The 18,553-nt window shown below is 38.6% G+C and overlaps 1 protein-coding gene across 2 annotated transcripts; it reads left to right on the top strand.

Moving 5' to 3' along the window:
* The first annotated feature begins 9 nt into the window (after positions 1 to 9).
* CCNC (cyclin C) lies at positions 10 to 17,393 on the top strand. Of its 2 annotated transcripts, XM_064412789.1 has the most exons (12): positions 10 to 167; positions 1,061 to 1,167; positions 4,643 to 4,727; positions 4,973 to 5,042; positions 6,494 to 6,545; positions 9,121 to 9,176; positions 10,433 to 10,468; positions 11,875 to 11,966; positions 12,680 to 12,747; positions 13,029 to 13,108; positions 14,886 to 15,004; positions 15,663 to 17,393. In XM_064412789.1, the coding sequence occupies exons 1-12, from the start codon at positions 136 to 138 to the stop codon at positions 15,715 to 15,717; spliced, it is 852 nt and encodes a 283-aa protein (XP_064268859.1). In that variant the 5' UTR covers positions 10 to 135; the 3' UTR covers positions 15,718 to 17,393. The 2 variants fall into 2 exon arrangements, with proteins under 2 accessions (XP_064268859.1, XP_064268860.1); XM_064412790.1 differs by lacking the exon at positions 4,643 to 4,727 and having other exon boundaries at positions 150 to 167.
* The last annotated feature ends 1,160 nt before the right edge of the window (positions 17,394 to 18,553 follow it).

Raw genomic sequence — 18,553 nt, 5'->3', positions numbered from 1 at the left:
GTGCCGCGTGTTGCCGGCCGGCGGCGGCGGCGGCCGCCTCCTCCTTCCTGCTGCCGGCGCGGGGGCGGCGGCGCTGTGGCGGCGGGGCCGGGGCATCGCGGGCCCGGGCGCCTCCTCCCCGCTCCGCTCCTTCCCATGGCCGGGAACTTCTGGCAGAGCTCTCACTAGTGGGTGCCGCGGCCGCGGGGCGCGGGGCTCGGGTGCTGCGGGCCGCCGCCGCGCTCTGCCCATTCATTGCCGGGCCGGGCGGCGGGCGCGGCGCTGCAGGGAGGCCCGGGAGCGCCGGGCGGGCGGCGGGGCCTGCTCGCCGCGGGACCCTGGCGGAGCCGGCGGGGCTGCGGGAACAGCCCCGCTCAGCCGCCGCTTGGGAAGCGTTTGGGCGCTCCGGGACACGGGTCGCGTCCCGCTGTGGGTGCCCGCGGCACGCCGGGCTCCAGCGGCGGAGTGCCGAGCCTGGGTCCCTGACACGCTGTCCCCAGCCGTGGGACAGCCGGGCCTCGGCCTGCGGTGGACATTGGGAAGTGCCATTGATACTGGAACGGGCTGCCCAGGAAGGCGGTGGGGCCACCGTCCCTGGAGGTGTTTAAGGAAAGGTTGGACGTGGCACTCTGTGCCGTGGTGTAGTTGACGGGTGGTGTTCGGTCACGGGTTGGACTGGATCTCAGAGCTCTTTTCCAGCCTGATTGGTTCTGTGATTCTGCCCTGACACATGCTGAGCGTCAGGGTTTGAGTGGTGCCCGTAATGAAATGGCTGCAACATAAACCCTGTTAGTGACGGTCAGGGTCTAAGATCTGTACAGCCAGCAAATGTCCGTTTGCTACTGGTGGAGGCTAACCTCAGCCTACCCCTGGTAGTTCATGTTTTGTTGTTTAGTTTTTGGTTTTTTGTTGCTTTGTTTTCAGTTGTCTAACTTTTGAAAACCCTGAAGAAGAGTTGCTTGAGATTGTTTGTGGCTTTGTTAGAGGCCACAAGCTCTTTATCCCCGAGCCTTAACTCATAGTCTGTTTGTTCAGTATAATGTTGATAAAGAGTTGCTGAAATTATTTTCCCTTCCTCTAGCTTACAATGGATTTTGGATAAACAAGATCTATTGAAGGAACGCCAGAAAGACTTGAAATTTCTGACTGAAGAAGAATATTGGAAGCTACAGATATTTTTTACTAATGGTAAAGCTTTTTTTTTATTTCTGCCCTAAAATCTGTGCAATGTGTGCCATGTCTAAATGGAAGTTTGAATTGCTTAGAGAATGTAATGTTTTCACTGTTGTATTACATATACTTTCACAGCCTATTTTGACAAAGATGTGGAATATAAAATAATTTGTTGTACTAACGCAATTCTAGAAGACCTTTCAGGCTAATTAGCTATATATAGAACATTTTGATCTGTAATAGGACAAAACAGTAAATTTTCTTATTTTCAAGAGGTTCTTATCAAAATATAAGAGGAGGAGAAGCAAGCAGAAACTTCTAAGCTAGTGTGTTAAAGGCTCAATGTCAAGCATTAGTACTCAGCCTGGGCTTTTGGGGGGTTCTTAGGGTGGGGTAAGTATTTTAGGTGATCTGTGCCATCCTGTTAAACTGCAGAGTTTGGAAACTTGTTATTTGTGTTTGTTCATTTAGATTCTCTGAAACCTGCAACACAGCCGTGTTTTGTCTTCTGACTGATTTCCCAGTACCAGGTGGCTCTCAAATTGTCAACAAGTTTCTGAGAGCTGTTGGCAGGCAGCCTGTTCTCCCAAAGAATTTGGGACTTGTGTGTGAAGTTGTCTAAGATTTACTTGATCTTGCAAAGCATTTAGCTATCCATAGGAATGGCCATACCTGAGTATATCAGATTACAAAGGCACTTAAAATTTTCTCTGTGCAATTGTTCAATATTTTAAAATCTCCTTACACAAAGGGTATTACTAACTAGTAACTTGTTTGCAAGCAGCTCTTTATGTATTTATTGCAGAAGTCCTTTAAAGTACAGAATGCTTATTTTTTTCAGCTATCTGGCCAGACTTGTGGCAGAGAAGTGAAGTGACTTTCCCAGAGCCACTGGAAGATCTTATGTCAGTACTGGAATGGTATCTGTGAAAGATACCGTTGCTTCTCTCTTAGCTCAGTTATTTTTGTAACAATTGCATATGCCATAAACATGATCACTATGGATACCTCTTTGTTATTGCTTATAGGGCATCAGGAAATCCAGCTAGCAATGATGTACCCATTTGATCCATTCCTGAAATTTCTTGAGGTTAAAACCAAGTGTCATAACCTCATAATACAAAAAGAGACAAAAGGAGGGTTGTGGATGTTTCTAAAACTGTATTCATATGCTACTTTTCACTAGTATTAATTTGAACTGTGAAATAAGCTTTTTAAGTGTTTCACTTCATTGTTTTTCTTGTGTAAACAAAGCTTTACAAAGTAAACAAGTTAGTTTGTTAGTTATGGTTTGTGGTTCCCAGGGTCCTTTTCCTTGGCGCTCTGTGCCTCTCCTGAAGGTAGGTGAGTGACTGGGGGCAGCTGGAGAGCAGCTGTGCCAGGATCTCCCCTGTGCCTGTACAAACACAGCCTACTCTGCAGGAGTCAATGGTGCTGGGCTTTCTGCCCCTCTCTAGCAGAGGGCAGGACACTCAGGGCTGCTCTGTGCTCAGGCAGAGCTCGCTGTGTTCAAACCCTTGATGTGCTGTATCCTCGCCTGCCTCTGAGCAGAGACCCTGCTTTGGGTCGCCCCTTGAATCCCATCTGCACCACCTGAGAGCAGATGAGGCTCGGCCCCAGCATGTCACATTCAGTGTGTGTCAGCCCAGGAGATGGTTGTTCCCTAAAGCAATTAAAATCTGCATGGAGAGGGGCAATTTCCTGCTGCTTTCTCATTGGAAAACAAGTGCAGTAGATCACTAACTGATTGTGTGGTTCCCTGCAGCCATGAAGAGAAGGAAAAAGATATCGTCTAAAGTAGCTTGAAAAAAATCAACTGATGTTTGTTTCTCTGTTTGGATCACGAAGCTTTAACTGGTTTTGGTTGAGAGGTGTATCAGTTGTTTTCCCTTTTTGGTTTTGGGCAGAAGCAGTAATGTTTGTGTTAGAGACTACTCAAAATACTCAGATTTAAAACAACCTTTATTAAAAAACCCCAAGCTATTGAAACTGCTTACTTTCTAAACATACAGCGATAAATGATCTTACAGTTTCTTTTAAAATATTAAAATAATTACAAGCATTGGACTTTTTCCCAGTGTATACAAGCTTCCATTTCATTAAGTCTCTCTAGGCTCTTGTCCATTTTTTTCTTCTAAACCACACTTGATTTTTCTCTGACAGCAGATGGCCTAACCATTCCTGAAAATCCCATGGGAGTATGAGACATATTTGGAGAATTCTGTTTAGCCTAATACTTGAATTTTTCTGATGCCCTAGTAGTAGGACAGCTTTTTAGCCCCATGGTGAAATTAAAGGCAAAAATTCTTTCCAACCTCCCAAGATACTCTGATCAAATGTTTAATATTTGTACAGACATTGCATACTGGGTTTAACACCCTTTTTGTAAGAATTGCTTGTCCTACTGTCACTGTCAAACTAGTCCCAGTTTGGTATTCTTCTCTAGAAAAAGAATGATATGACACAGGCAGGGATTTAGTGTTGCTTTGGGCCTTGCCAGTGGGTGACAAATGTGTACCCTGGCTGTTTGCAGGGAATACATGATAGGAGCATGGGCAAAAAACTCTCTCTACTTGAGTGTTTAAGTAGAGAGTAAGCATTTAGTGGTGACTGACAACAGAATTGTTTGCTTTTCCCACCAACGGTCACTGTCTTGGTCTTGCTGTACATATTTTAAATATCTACGTAAATGTATTATAAAATATTATTTTTGACGTTTCTCATGAGGGAGGAAAAAAAGAAGAGGGAGCCTTCACAAGAGCCGAGCCGTTCTCAGAATAATGGCGGCGCAGAAGTGTGGGAAAAATAACAAGTAACAACCTTATGTTTCACTGTGCCATTCTTTACATCCAACCCCTGCTCTTAATCCCAGCTTGATGCATCTAATTTGCTTGGCACCTTTCCTTTGCCTGGGAGGCCAAACAAGAGCTACCTGCACAGATGACACCAGGGTTGTTTCTTGGCCAACTGGCAGAGGACCACCGTGATGGAGCAGCTGACTGCATCCTCTGGTCTCCCACCCCCTCTCCCTAGACTAAATATGTCATTTTTTTAACACCTGCTGCCTCAGCCAAATTTAATGACCGTGTTTGTGTTGGCAGTTTTACATGTTTGAAAAAATACCATCCATTTTGTGTGGCACTGAAGAGCTGAGGATTTATATTTCCTGTGTCTGAATTTGTTTTGCTCTAAAATGGAATACCTGAGCTTTACCCTTCCGAGATTTGTGGTCATACTCACATTGTACACAATGAAGTCAAAGTTCCTTTTCCTTTTTGAAGGTGTCCCCAAGCTTCAGGAGGCAGCGGTTCTTCACCTGCAGGTCCGTAGGTTTACAGCAGCATCTTGTCTCTCTAGAGCAGCAGAGGGAGAAGACTGTGGTGCTGCTCCTTAGAATCCCCAGCACTAGCTGTGTTTTGAGACCCTTTGCTATTTGGTATCAAATTGTTTAAAAAAACTCAACTCAAGCTTTTGTTCATTTTTTTTTAAGTTATCCAGGCTTTAGGTGAACATCTTAAATTAAGACAACAAGTTATTGCCACTGCTACAGTCTACTTCAAGAGATTCTATGCCAGGTAGGACTGTTTACTATGATGGTACAAGAATAAAACATTTGCTAGGCACATTTTGGTAGCCCTTTAAAATTGGAGTTCTGTATTAAAAACAGTGCCACTTTTGTTTTCTGGATGGTGTAAAGCTTTTATGCTTTAATAAAGTTAACTTAAGCTTTGCTTTTTCAAAAGGAAGTGTGGTGCTCTTAATAGATTAATCGTTCTATATGTATGAAACAACGTATTATAATTTTGTTGTAACATTTCAGATATTCCCTAAAAAGTATAGATCCAGTATTAATGGCTCCTACGTGTGTGTTTTTGGCATCCAAAGTAGAGGTATGAAGTATTACAATTTTTTAATGTAACATTATGTGATGTATGAGAGAAAGAAAACGTTTAGGACTTTCAAATTTTTTGTCTTTCTTCATGCTTTGGGGGTTGAAACCTTCTCTTTTTTGCATAGATTTCTATAGCATTTAAGAAAAGGAGACAGAGAAGGCCTTCAAAAATTGTCTGAATTACTAACCCTGAAGTGCCTCTGAAAATTGGAAAAATATTTTAAATGGCTGTTTCACTGTCACACAGTGTTTAAATATTTACATACACTGTATCTTAAATTGTGTATCTCTTAAGCAGTGTCTCCTTTCTGGTGTGTTTCTCCTTATTTATGTTTACTCAAACTTTAAAACATAATTGGATTTTTTTTCCTAATTATCTTGTTCTATTTCATATAGCAAGGGATCCTCAGAGTTTACCACACTTTCATTACTTGGATTAAAAGTGTGTTGTAGCTCATGCTCTGTCCTTGGGAAGTTATCATAAGGACCTGACCCATTAGGGGTTGTGGTGAGAGGGCTCCATGCCTCCACCATCGGTACTTCCCTTTGAATGTGGCCAAGAGTTAGCATCAGCTGGGTGCTGCTGTTACTTCTCTGTAATACAGCAAGTTTACAGCTGTTTGAGAAGTGTCTGTGTAGTGGAAAAAAGTCCAATTGGCCACTTTATTATATGTCAGCACTAAGTTTTACAGAAGGAGCTCAAATACTGGTAGAAACAGTCCTACTAAACTAGTGGTGACATGTGATACTGTTGTCTGTACAAGTACTGTGACACTCTTCAGTGTTGGGAAGACATCAAGGAAAAGAGAGAAAGTGTTGGAGAGAGTGATTTTTAATCAACCTGTTAAATGAGCCTTTAAGCAGGCACAGACATAGAGTGTATATACATAGGTGTACCTTAAATTAGAAATCTGTGTAGCCTTCCTTCCTGTGTAGCCTTCCTAAAGGTTCTGCAGCTTTAGAGGGCAGCACTATTGATTCAGCTATGGGCTTCTCTGAAAGAACACTCTATACAGAAAATTTTCAGATTGCTGACTGTCTCAGCACAGGAGCTAAGACTTTACAAAAACAAAACTAAAAAGAGTAGTTAATGGCAGGTTTCTAAAGACAGTTTTCTTTCCAAATGGGATAAGGAAAAAAATAACCTCATTGAAGCCCTCTTCTCTATTTTATGAAAAGAATGTTAGCCAGCTGAGGTTTTGGTACTTTTGTACCTTTTGTAAATTATTACTGTTCCTCATAAACAACCAAGGAAACTAATCAATGAAATAGTTCTTAGGTAAAGAGTTTAACCCTGTTTACCTTAAGGGGAAAAAAAAGGGGTGGGGGGAAAAAACCAAATACTACAAAAAGAAGCCCAGTTTAGTAAGAAGCCATTATTTTAATTTGATAACAGTGAGTGTATGGTGTTTCAGGTGGTTCACCTCATTTACCATTCTTTTTCTTCAGGAATTTGGTGTTGTTTCAAATACAAGATTGATTTCTGCTGCTACTTCTGTATGTAAGTATCAGTAATTTTCATTACACCCTAGTTAAATATCTCTGTAGGGAGATCAGTTGGTTTCTTTGCTTTTTTTTAAAAGGTAGTTTTTTATCAAATCGTGGAGGATTTGATAAAAAGAGCCAGTTTTATAAGAGTCAGTTAAAACCATTTAGAATTATTAGATTCTCTTTCCAAATACAGAGACAGAATTGTATTAGTTTTTGGGTGATTATGCTTGGAACTTATGCCAGGCGTAAGCGAAAATGAAGTAATAAAATAAAACTATTGAAATTTATAAACAATCTTGAGTAGTAAATTGAATGCTGAACTACTCAAAGATACAATTGGAAATTTACATCTTTGCCTGTTTAATAAGAGGTATGGCTCTGTGAAAGTACCTGTTTTAAGAATTTTTGGTAGGCTGTATACCTTCAGATTTTTTAAAATCCTTTTTACCTCATCATAAAATTAGTCTTTGGTATTTATTTCTAGAAATACATTTTATGACCAATTGTTCACAATAAATTCAATAAAATTACACTGTAGTTACTTAGTTCTCTATCTCTCCCACTTGCCTTTGTATTACCCAGTGTATGTAACTTTCATGTCATCCATCAAACTCTTGAAGTGATGTCTTCCTTAGCTGAATGCAATTATCTGACCCAGAAGGTCCAGCTGCTCCCAATGGGCAATTCCTGGCAGTGCTCTTCCAAATGTAGGTCAGCGCTTTCAAAATCCCTTGTAGCTGTTGAGGGGCCAGGTGACTGGCTGCATCTGCAGCCTCCAGATGCAGAGAGTGTATCAGTCCATGGCGCTGGCCGTGTGACAGTTCTGCCACCAGGAACTGAAACACATCTTTGGTGCCAGCATGACCAAGACCAGTACTGGATTTAGCACTGAGAGTTGCTATTTTTATATCGGAAACATCATTGTGTGGAAGTTTTGATGCATAAGTGTGACGGTTAGATGGATTTTGGTAAATATGAGACAGCTGATTTTACTTGGATATCTAGTTCTTAGCTGTGCTGTTTCTCAAAATTCCAGTCTCAGGACCTTACAGAAGGTTTTCCCCACAGCTCTTCCTTCAGATCCAGAAGTCCTGTCAGTCCTGATAAGGACTCTGCATTTCATGGAAGTGGGGGCAGGCAACAGGCTTTCTCCAATTATTTGTTCTTTTTTTCTACCTGGTCTTCCTTTACCACAGTTGCTTCAGTAGCACACAGCAGTTTTTGGGAGTTCTTAATACCAAAGTCAAGACAAGTAAAAGTGAAAACAAGCTAACAAAAGGACTGGCGAATGCAATAATGACTGGGTTAAGCGGTTTGCTTGCTTTTATCTCAGTAGCAACATAAAGTTAATAACACTTGTTTCCTTTGTAAGGAAGATGATCTTAACCTGGTTTTTAACAACCTCTTCCAAAGGTTTTTCTTCTGTTAACACATCTCACTAAAATGACAGCTCCATGTAGTGGTTGTGTCTGCAGCTTGCTTTGTGGGAAAAAATGCTTTTTCTCCCTATCTTCTTTCTCAAATTGGTATTTTTTTACCATGTACATCTTCAGTTTGCATGCATCTTGAGAAACTTCTATTAATTTTTCTCTTTCTTGAAGTAATTAAAATTTCCAACCAATAGCCCCGTCTTGGTGTCCTACAACAAATTTTCTAATGAAGTTCACCTTAGGTCTAAATGGTGAATTCTTTGGTCCAGAGGACTGATACTGTCTTTTCTTTGAACTGAATGTCATACTGATTTTCTGGGAGTAATATCAATAGTATCATTTAATAAAATACTGTCTGTCATTAATATAAGGAATATTGTCAACTTCCAGGATGTTAAATGTTACTTGTTTTCCTTGGATGACAAGGACTTAAAATAGCTTTTTAAATGTTTGTGTGTACAAGTGTCAAATCCACATCTTCAAGTGTTCTTGTTTTTCTTTTCCAGCATTCTAACATGAAATCACTCTGGTTTTGCACATTAGCATGCTTCTTACCCATACACTAACTGTACTCATTCTCTTTGCAAAATACACAAAGATTAATTAAATATCTCAATTGGAGACAATCATTACATTATGGACCTGCAAGAAGTCTGCCTGAGCTCCCTTACCCTGCCCTTGGGCTTGCTTTTCTAAGACTTCATTAGTTCCTTTAAAATCTTGCATGTTGAAGGATCAAACCTATGTAAAAAATCCCAGATGAAAATTCCATTTGGATTTAGTGTTTGTACTGAGATCCTGAACATCAGTAGCTGGAGAGCTGTGTGAATGATGACTTGTGGGAAGTTAGCTGTCCCTGAGCTAGTTGGTGGTGAACCAGAAGACTTTATGGTGTCCAAAGCAGCAGTCAAATGTCTGGCTGAGTATGTGTGCAAATCTGGGTTTCAGGTGTATTTCTCTTTCCTTTTCAGGATCTTAAATCTTGTAATTTATCTCTTCTCTTTGAAATAAAGTTTTTTGTTTTGAAAGCTACAAACTGAGAGTTGTGTTGCCAGGTAGATTTGAAGGGCTACATACAGATGAATTAATAGAAAGGGAAAGACATAAAAGTACTAATTACATTATTTTTAACATACTTTTTTCTGTTTACTGTAGTGAAAACTAGGTTTTCATATGCCTTTCCAAAGGAGTTTCCTTATAGGATGAACCATGTAAGTATGCTATTTGAAATACAACTTGATCAAATAAATTAATATTTGCTAGCAGGAAATGATTTCTTTTAAATACCAAGAAAGACATATTCTCATATTCATGTGTCAGGCTTATTCATGATTAGTTTTGTGTAGAATATTGGGAAAGTTACTTTTAAAAATAATGAAAATCTTATGTAACCTCCTTTCCTTAAAATTTTGACAGGAAAGACAAGTGGGGTGACTGAAATGTAGTTTTTCTATAGCAGGATGAGAAAAGAGATTTAGGTTTTTTTGAATATTCTTGGTTACAAATACATTGCTCCAGGGAAAGTAAATGGCCTTTACACCTGGAATGCTTCCAAGCTTGCACACATGAGCAGTTGGCTTACAGAAAGCAGTTTTATTTTTGCCTGTAAAATTTAATGGCTCTTGAAAAATTGTTCTTAATTAGTACTTTAAATTTACCAGTGGCTTTCAAGGTATTCTAGTCACAATACTGAGAAGTTCTGTAGTTTTTCTTAAAACCAATTTTTACCTGTGCTGTAGAATTTTGAAAGCTAAACATCTAAATAGTTTTAGATTGGCTGTAACAAATACCACTTTTTTGTTGGTTTGCTTTTCACCCAATCTAGAAAGCCAAATGATACATCAGAATATAAAATACCTAAGATCTTATAATAAAACTGCACTGCTCTTTTATAGATAAAGGCAGGTGGAAATACGTTTTGGAGTACTGCTTTTGTCTAGCCAAAGTTGTCCAGTCTTTTCCTTCATGTCACCAATACATCACCTTCTGTATTGACAGTGAGAGCTGGTTTAATTGCTACAGTTGCACAGAAAATTTCATAGGAAATTAAATCTGAAAATGTTTTGAAAGGCTATTTGACAAGTTAGTGAGCTGATAAAGATGCTCTAATTCTACAAAAGAACTTCTCTGTTGCTGTGAAGTTTTTATGCACTGGGAACAATTTGCTGCTACCAGGTATTGAAACAAATCAGGCAAGTGCTGCCAATGAAGCAGTCCTTCACAGCAAACTTGATGCAAAATATTTAACCTGTTTGTTACTATGACTGGAGTTGAGTTATAACAGTGATAAGGCAATAGCCAATAATAGTTCTGTTTGGTTTTGTAGTTTCAGATAAAATGCATTTAGGACTGTTGGAAATAGTTGTTGAGAATTCCTGTGCATGTATGATGTTAAACTATGTGTCAGTTAATTCTTTCTGCTGCCTTAAACATACTGCTTATTAACTGTGATTTTGCTTCTTTACAGATACTAGAATGTGAATTCTATCTCTTAGAATTAATGGTAGGTTGGGTTTTTTGGTGGAACTGCTTCTGTTTTTGTGAGAGAGGTAACTGTATCTAAGTCCTGATGCAGGAACTGGGATGTCAATGTCCTTTTTCCTAGATGGAATGGCCAGTTATGACCATGAAGAGTTGTATTCTTTCTATGCCCTCTCCTTCTTGCCTGGAAGAATCTGAGGCTACACATACATATTCTAGCAGAAGGTGTGGGTACTATCCCATTCAGGCTAGTCTGTAACAACCTAATAATTAGAGTAATCTTCTAGGAAGTGAGATGTGGGTTTGAATCCTGTGAGGAAGAAACTGAATTCAGGCCTCCCATTTTCTGAGATGGTGCTGTAACTATTAGGCTGTTGGATGAAAGGAGCACAGTGGGACATTTTCTTCCAGATCCTTTCAAAGAAAGGAGTCATACCTGATTTTTGTAAGAGTAGCTATCCCATTGCTGTGTTTGCTCAGGTAGCTGAAAGGAGGCAATCCAGGCTTCTTACAGGGCTTGGATAAAGTAGTGCCTAATTTCTGCATATGGCTTGGACTTGGATGGGTTAATCACTGAACTAGTACTACTGTACTAGAGCAGTTCTGCTCAAATGCAGAGAAAAGAAGTGAGAAACCAGGGAGCAGTTTACTGAGTTAGACAGCAGATGAGAGAATATGTTTTGGGAACTGAACACAGAGATCAGATGAAAGGTTTTGTTTGTACCTACAAGTAATTTTAATACAGTTTTTAGATTCCTGTTTAGATTTAGTCTTTGATACCTCTGCTATTCATGGCAGTAACTCTTGAGTTTTGTATACAGGAGTTTTAGCACAAGCTTGCATTTACAAGAAGTTTACGTTTTGGGGATTCACTTATTTTTCCAATGCAATATATAGTGTATAGTGCAGTAATGGTGTTTCACGTAAGTGTTCAGCACATGTAACTTAATGTGGCTTTTCCCTGTAATATCCACACATTTGGCTGCTTTTAGCAAGAGGATTATTCCTTCCTGTTTACCTGGACCTGAAATGAGGGGATTTGAGAGCAATGGAATTTTTCTTATCTTTCTTTCCAAACCAGCATCAATTATTTTGGCATGTTCTCCATGTATGGTATTTAGTAGCAGACTGTTTTCTGGCAGCGTTTTGTATTTCCAAGTGGGAATTACGGGTTTGTAAGCAAATGAGGTTTCAGTGTGCTGCAGATGTGACTTTCTATGTCTCTGAGGGGAAGGACTTTGACAGACTGGCAACTGTGCTGTATAATGGTATTCTAGAGAGAGCACTGCCCTCATTAGAGCAGGGCTAGGTGTTAGAATGCTACTCGAAAAAAATCACTAATTGACTTGTAAACAAAATGTTTTAATACGAACTGACAACGTGCTCTGCATTGAAATCTAACTTCTGTCCTGATGACATTTTTCCTAGGACTGCTGTTTGATAGTATATCATCCTTACAGACCTTTGCTCCAATATGTGCAAGATATGGGCCAAGAAGACATGCTGCTACCTCTTGCATGGTAATGAAGACAATGGAAATAGTTCCTCCTTTCATCAAGAAAGCAAGTGTTTAACCGTTATGCTTCAAAGGTGGTTAAGCTTTTGCTGAACCAAGCAGGCTTAGCCATTTTTGAATAAAAAGGGTGTCCTAGTTAACCTGTGCAGGTATATGTCCCTGGCTTAGCTTATTCTGGCTTTAGCCCTGTAATGATTTTACTTTGCAGTGGTCTAATTTTTATTTTTTAGACTAGCTCTAGTGGCACAGTTTCAACATTACTGAATGGTGACTTTGAGTAGAGGAAATTTCTTTCTGTCAACATTGTCATAGGAGGTAAAAGCAAATATATAGGGTTTTTTAGCTGTTTTAGCAGAACTCTTATTCTTCAACTGTTTCAAATACAGAAAGACAGTAGAAGTACTACTTTTATGCTAGCCTTTGCTTATTTGTGAAACAGATAATTACTTGATGGTATACATACACTTCCACTGCAGAAAGACATTTCTGTACTAAAAGAATGATTCCAAATAAACTTCTGCTGTGACTACAAGGGAAAAAAAGGCTTTAAGAGATTTTTACAAGGGAAAAGATCTCTTTTCTTGATATTTTGCCCTGCAGCCTCATTGCTTTGACCATCTAGAAAATGTACAAAATATTTGTAAACCAACAGCAGTTTTTGAAGGAATATAGTCTAAAGATGAATAGGAAGATACTTACAAGTTCTTTTTTGCACAGGAGGATAGTGAATGACACATATAGAACTGATCTTTGTCTGCTGTACCCTCCTTTCATGATAGCTCTAGGTAAGTAACAGGTAATGTCTCCTGTCATGTTTACCTGGATGCATTCTGTGCACTATCCCATCACAAACATTCCTCAGAGTGCCCTCATAAGGTGCTTCAGGCTGTGTCTCAAACAGCACTGACATTGTAGCCTTGCAACTTAAAAAGCCTAAAAGAAAAGTCAGATAATTAATCCTGAGTTTTCTTTGTTGAACTGTATAGCATTTATAAAAAATAGAATATTTCTAACTGTATTTGGAGTGTTATCTTTATTCAATATCCATGTCACCTGATCTTTGCAGCTTGCCTACATGTGGCCTGTGTTGTCCAGCAGAAGGATGCAAGGCAATGGTTTGCTGAGCTGTCTGTTGATATGGAAAAGGTACTCTGTTTTTTATTCCCACCACTTGTTATGGACTGACCAGAAATGGTAGTCATGGTTATCTTACACATCTGCAATACTGATTTGAACTTAAAATTCACTGCTCTTGTTAGATGCTGTTGCAGTTAGGCAGATCCCTTTGGAAGGGAGACAATGTCAGGTTATTTGGTTATCACCCTGCTCTGAAAGTCAAGATAAAACCATTGCATAACAGAAGACCATTGCTGGTATTGCTATTTTCCAGACAGAAATATAAACCAAATATCTTTTACACTGTTTGCCAGAAAAATAATTCCCAGCATTTTTCTGTCACACAAGGTTGTCAGTATGAGTTCGACTTTTAAATTCAAGTGCATGTGATTTTCTGATTCACTTTTCAGCATCATGCCAGCAACCCGTTCTCATTTTCTCCATGTACACGTGCAGAGTGTAGCATAGTGTAGAACATTTTTGACATTTTCAGGATGCCCAGCACCGTGACTTCAATCACTGCTAAGCAGGGAGACACCAAGATCATTCAGTTGAGTTCCCTACTAATGCAAATTCTGTGTCAAATAATCCCCTTTATTAATTTATTAGGTTTCAGGGTGCAGTTGTCCTTACATGAACAATGTTCTTCATCCCCACTAGTTTCTTTTACTTTTTAGGTTGGCTTCTTTAAGCTTTATTTAGCTCCAGCAAGCAAATTGAAGTAGTACTCATATTCCTTATCACACTGTTTCACTTAGCACATTTTTTTCCAGTGTTTTTTTGAAACTGAGTGTCTGGAATTAACTAGCCTGTTATAATTGAGAGGTACCATTTCCCTCTGTGCCTGTGGTATTGCCCTTTATCCCACTGCTGTTATGGCATTGTGTTTGTATTCCAGGATTTGTCTTGAAATGTAAACACAATGTGGATGCTATGCAGCATGGAGAGCTCTGTGAATTATGCTGTCATACATTCAAAGGCAGGGTGATAATAAACTGGCAGCAAAGGAGAACCAACATGTATAATAGATAAAATTACCATAAGCTTGATACTGAGTATCTTTGAATGTTTACTTGTATTGGATCTTGTGTCAGTGATCCATGGACATGGTGAAGCACCAACTGTGATTTTTCATTTCAAGGACAAAATATATTGCTCTAGCACTTAATCAAAGATCATGTATTAAAAAGAAGAAAGACCTCTACTTTATTAATTTAGAGAATGATGACACGTATAATGAATGAAATATTCTCCAGCTTTTATGTAGAATATTGCACTAGAAATTTAAAGGGAAGATAGGAAGTCCAAACTGGTATGGAATGCTTACACTTCCAGAAGCAGAATATGAAGTGTCAACAATTCTTATTATATGTGTATAGGAATGTAAGAAGTATTGAAAAACTCCTGGGCTCTTTCTTGGAAGGAAAGAGTTCAGATGAATGTTTTGTGGTTTTGGGCTTTTGTTTTCCCACACCATATCAGGGAACCCCTGATATGTATGGAACATTGATAATCATCAATTACGGTATTGATAATGCATGGTCAAATAGCTGCAGTCATGCTGCCCAAGTCTGTGTTTTCCCAGGAGCTTAGTTATAAGCTGTGACAGTAGTAATTAAAATGCTAATTAAATGCTTTTTTGGGACCAGAGTAAATGTGAGGCAGCTCTGTTCATAATGTGAAAATTGTGTTGCTTAGTTCCAGTTTGGGGCCCGTTTAGTTAATTGCACACTGAAACAGGCTATGTATGACAAAGGTAAAATCACTGTTGTGTCTGACCTTAGGATCTCTTTTCTTTCTAATACAGATTTTAGAAATAATCAGGGTTATTCTGAAGCTGTATGAGCAGTGGAAGAACTTTGATGAGAGAAAAGAAATGGCTACTATTCTTAGTAAAATGCCTAAACCAAAACCACCTCCAAACAGGTACGGTACTTCCTTATTGCACCTTTCCTATGGAAAAACTAGACTGATCTTAAGAATGTGTAAATGTTTCATTCAAGGTACAGTGTATGTTTTTACAGTGCAGATATTTCTGATACAAAACAAGGCTGATTGTTCAGGAGCTGGTGGGAAGCGTAACATTCACTATCTTACGGAGAGTGTTAATGTGATTAGAATGTGATCAATACAGCTCAGCAACTCTAAGGAACCCCAGTGTGAGGCTCCATGGCCAGATTCAATGGAACTGGGCCTGCTTGATGTCGTATTTAATTACTGTGATTAAATACCACTGCTGGGAATCTGCACATGCAAATTCCTGTGCACATGCTTATGTAATGTGAACTTTGCAGTGTTGACTTCAGAAGTAGATTCAGCAAGATTCAGCAGGCAGCTTCATGGTCATATATTGAATTTATTATTCACATAAATATGGTGAGGTTATTTATACATGCTGAGAATAACCTTTGGGTTTTTTATGAAACTGAGCAGAATATTTTGACCTATTTATGTGTATGTTGAAATATAACAAAGTAAAAAATATTTATTACTTTCAAAATACTGTATTTTTTAATTAAAAAAAGGATAAAAATGTAATGTGATGCTTCTTATTGAACAGACATGTTTTTGTTTTCTTCAACAGTGAAGGAGAACAGGGTCCAAATGGTAGCCAGAACTCTAGCTATAGCCAATCTTAAGGCATTCCAAAGAATTTCTTTATGGACCACTTTGACTCAAGACATCCTGGGATATTTCCTGTGTTCATGAAATGGACAGAAGGTTTTAGTAACATCTTGGACAAAGAACTCGAAGAATAAATAGCTTGTTTGTGTCAAGCATCTTGAAAGCTTTTTCTCTAAAACTACATCATTTTCTCTGAGGCTGGAACAAATGTGCTAGGATTTTTCAGTGTAAGGAATCAAACTTTAAACCAAGCTGCAAAAGATTAACGTTTTTCACTCAAAACAAATAGTTCATTATTGGTTTTATTTGTGTTGAAGTGAGCTATTTTTAGAGCGACAGTAACCCGAGGCCTAAGTGTAACTGTCTTAATGACTTGTGTTGTTTTCATTTTGTTTGTGACTGAAGGAAGATAGTGCACTCTGTGTTGAATCTATCCATTACCTTCAGTTTTGTTGATTAAAAAAAAATAAATACAGATTCTGCAACAAGTAACACACAGTCCTTCAGAAACAAATGCCTAGAAAAGCTTGTAAAGAACATTGTTACGGTTTTAATGAAAACTGCAGGAAAGAAAGTCAGTTTCTGTTTTTTGGTTTAAGAAAGCTATATTCCTCTGTACATCTACTTGGTTGTTTTTGCCACGATACAGTAGCCCAGCTTGCCAGAGAAGTGCAATATGTATAGTGATTCTGCAGTTTTCTGAAACATTTCAAGTATTAGAAATTAAGACAACCCAACATACTAGGATTTTTGTTTTTTCAAATAAATGTACTGTATGGTACAATCGGAATATTTCACAATCAAGTACAAGTCTGGATATTATTGCTATTTTTTATGGTGGATTTTTTTGTAGAGAAGATATACACTGTTAGTCTGCCTTCACTGTTAGTGTGAATTTGTGTGGTTCATTAGAGAGTTTATTTAAGAGGATCAAGTGTTTGGTGAGCTTCATACTGGCTAACTTTAATTGGGATGTTAGGAGCAACTCTAGAATAACTGAAATGGGATTCCTTGGTTACCTTTGTGCTGGAGAAAATGAGATTTCTTCAAACAGAAGGCCATATCCTGCATTCCTTACTCAGGCAGATATCCCACTGAAGACAGGAATTGGCCTTAATTGATTACTTGATTTTTTTAGATAACTTTGTTTCTAGCTAATTTCTGTACAACTTTATTTTGAATGATAATGCCAACTTGCCCAAGTATAAAAGTTGAGTGATAAAGTTCAGTAACATTTTGTTTTGTTTTGTTTTCCTGAAACAACACATTTCACTGCTCTGAAATCCTGGAGGGAAATTGAAAATGTGTGATCTGTGATGTGTCTTGGTTCAAAAAACCGTCCCCTTAAAAAAACCCCACCTGTTTTTGCAAATAACTGTCTTTGTAACTGGCTGGTCATTCAGTGAAATATAACTGAAGTGTTTTTGTATGTAGCTCATTAGGCTACTAGCATTTATTTCTGTTCAGGTTATTTCCATAAACCATTCTGTGAACCAGCCCCAGACACTTTGGTGAGGTGGAAAAAATATACATTTTGGTCTTTGCTACTTGGTTGCCATTTGGTCCATACCTTTTATAGACACTTGACTGATGAAGTGTAATTTGGCTATTTTGCTTTCATTTCTTGAAGTCTAAAATGTGCGATTTGTAACGTGGACTTGGGGAATAGAAATAAATCAAAGCAACTTGACCTGTGTTGTGTGGAGTAATTAAACAGGAACTATTCTTTAGGTAAGCATCAGTTTTCTCACATATACTTTCTGCCAGGAAAGTTCATGTTTTGGATTGAGGAATTAATTAAGAATTCTGGCTAGATTAAAATTTTTCTTGCTGCTGAAGAGTCTTTGCAGACTTGACTTCACACCTTAAAGCACAATGGGACCTAAATCTTGGAGCTAAAATGTCAGGCACTTCTTGATGGTACCTAGAAGTTTCTTAAGGCATTTCTCTACTGGGAAGATGAGGCTAATTTTACCAGCTTTGATTCCAGTAAAAACAGTGAAAGGCAATAAAGTGCAGTCGAAAGAGCTGGATTCAGTGAAGACAGTTTTAAAAAGATGTAGTTTTGAACAACAGGAAGTGGAACATAATGTGAATTCAACAGTCTTGTTACTAAGCATGTAGAAAAAAAAAATCACCTTTCTTGTGTTTCACGTCAAAGGAGAGGTGCATAAAAATGTGGTATCTCATTGAAAAGAGAGGTAGCTAAAACTCTTCACAGATTATGTGGCAACAGGTTACTCTGAAGTGTCAAAGCAAACACAAGCCATCTATGCAAAAAGACTTAAAGAAAAATCCCAAAGGAACCAAACTGGATCAGACAAGTTATTTAACTTAAACCCCGTCATTTGGAAGGCAAATTAGAAAGGATCACCTAATTTGGTAAGCTACAAATAGTATGAGCAGAAATCTTGGAAAACCCTACCACGATTAATAAAAAAGGAAAATAAAAAATAGGTATACAGTAATTATCCCATTATAAAAAAAAAAAAAAACAAAAACAAAAAAACAACCCAAATCTCCTCAGTTCAAAAAAGACAGTAGATCTAGAAAAATCACAGGTGGTGTGAAGACTGATAGGTGACAACTGCTCACTTCTGACAGAAGGAGCCAGAGCAGCTGATGAATACATGGCAAGTTCGGAAGCAACAAAAGGAAAGATTTCTCACCACTGCTGTGTCTGATAGGAGTTTCTGATGAAAATTTACAAATACCCATATATAGTAAGACATGCAAAGCCTGAAACACTCTGAGTTGTAAATGAGAGTAATCTGGAGATTGTCCCACTACATACTAATCCTGGTTTATGCTCTTCCTCAGATGTTTATTACAAATTGCTGCCATACAGAA

The sequence above is a fragment of the Passer domesticus genome, chromosome 3 (genome assembly GCF_036417665.1).
Source record: "Passer domesticus isolate bPasDom1 chromosome 3, bPasDom1.hap1, whole genome shotgun sequence".
Taxonomy (NCBI): domain Eukaryota; kingdom Metazoa; phylum Chordata; class Aves; order Passeriformes; family Passeridae; genus Passer; species Passer domesticus.
The sequence above is the reverse complement of the archived record's forward strand: the minus strand, read 5'-3'. Positions and strand labels throughout refer to the sequence as shown.

Coding starts and splice junctions, on each gene's coding strand:
- CCNC (XM_064412789.1), top strand. CDS start 136: ATGGCCGGGAACTTCTGGCAGAGCTCTCACTA. Junction 1,168..4,642: donor ACAGATATTTTTTACTAATG/GTAAAGCTTTTT, acceptor TTTTTTTTTAAG/TTATCCAGGCTTTAGGTGAA. Junction 5,043..6,493: donor TTTTGGCATCCAAAGTAGAG/GTATGAAGTATT, acceptor CTTTTTCTTCAG/GAATTTGGTGTTGTTTCAAA.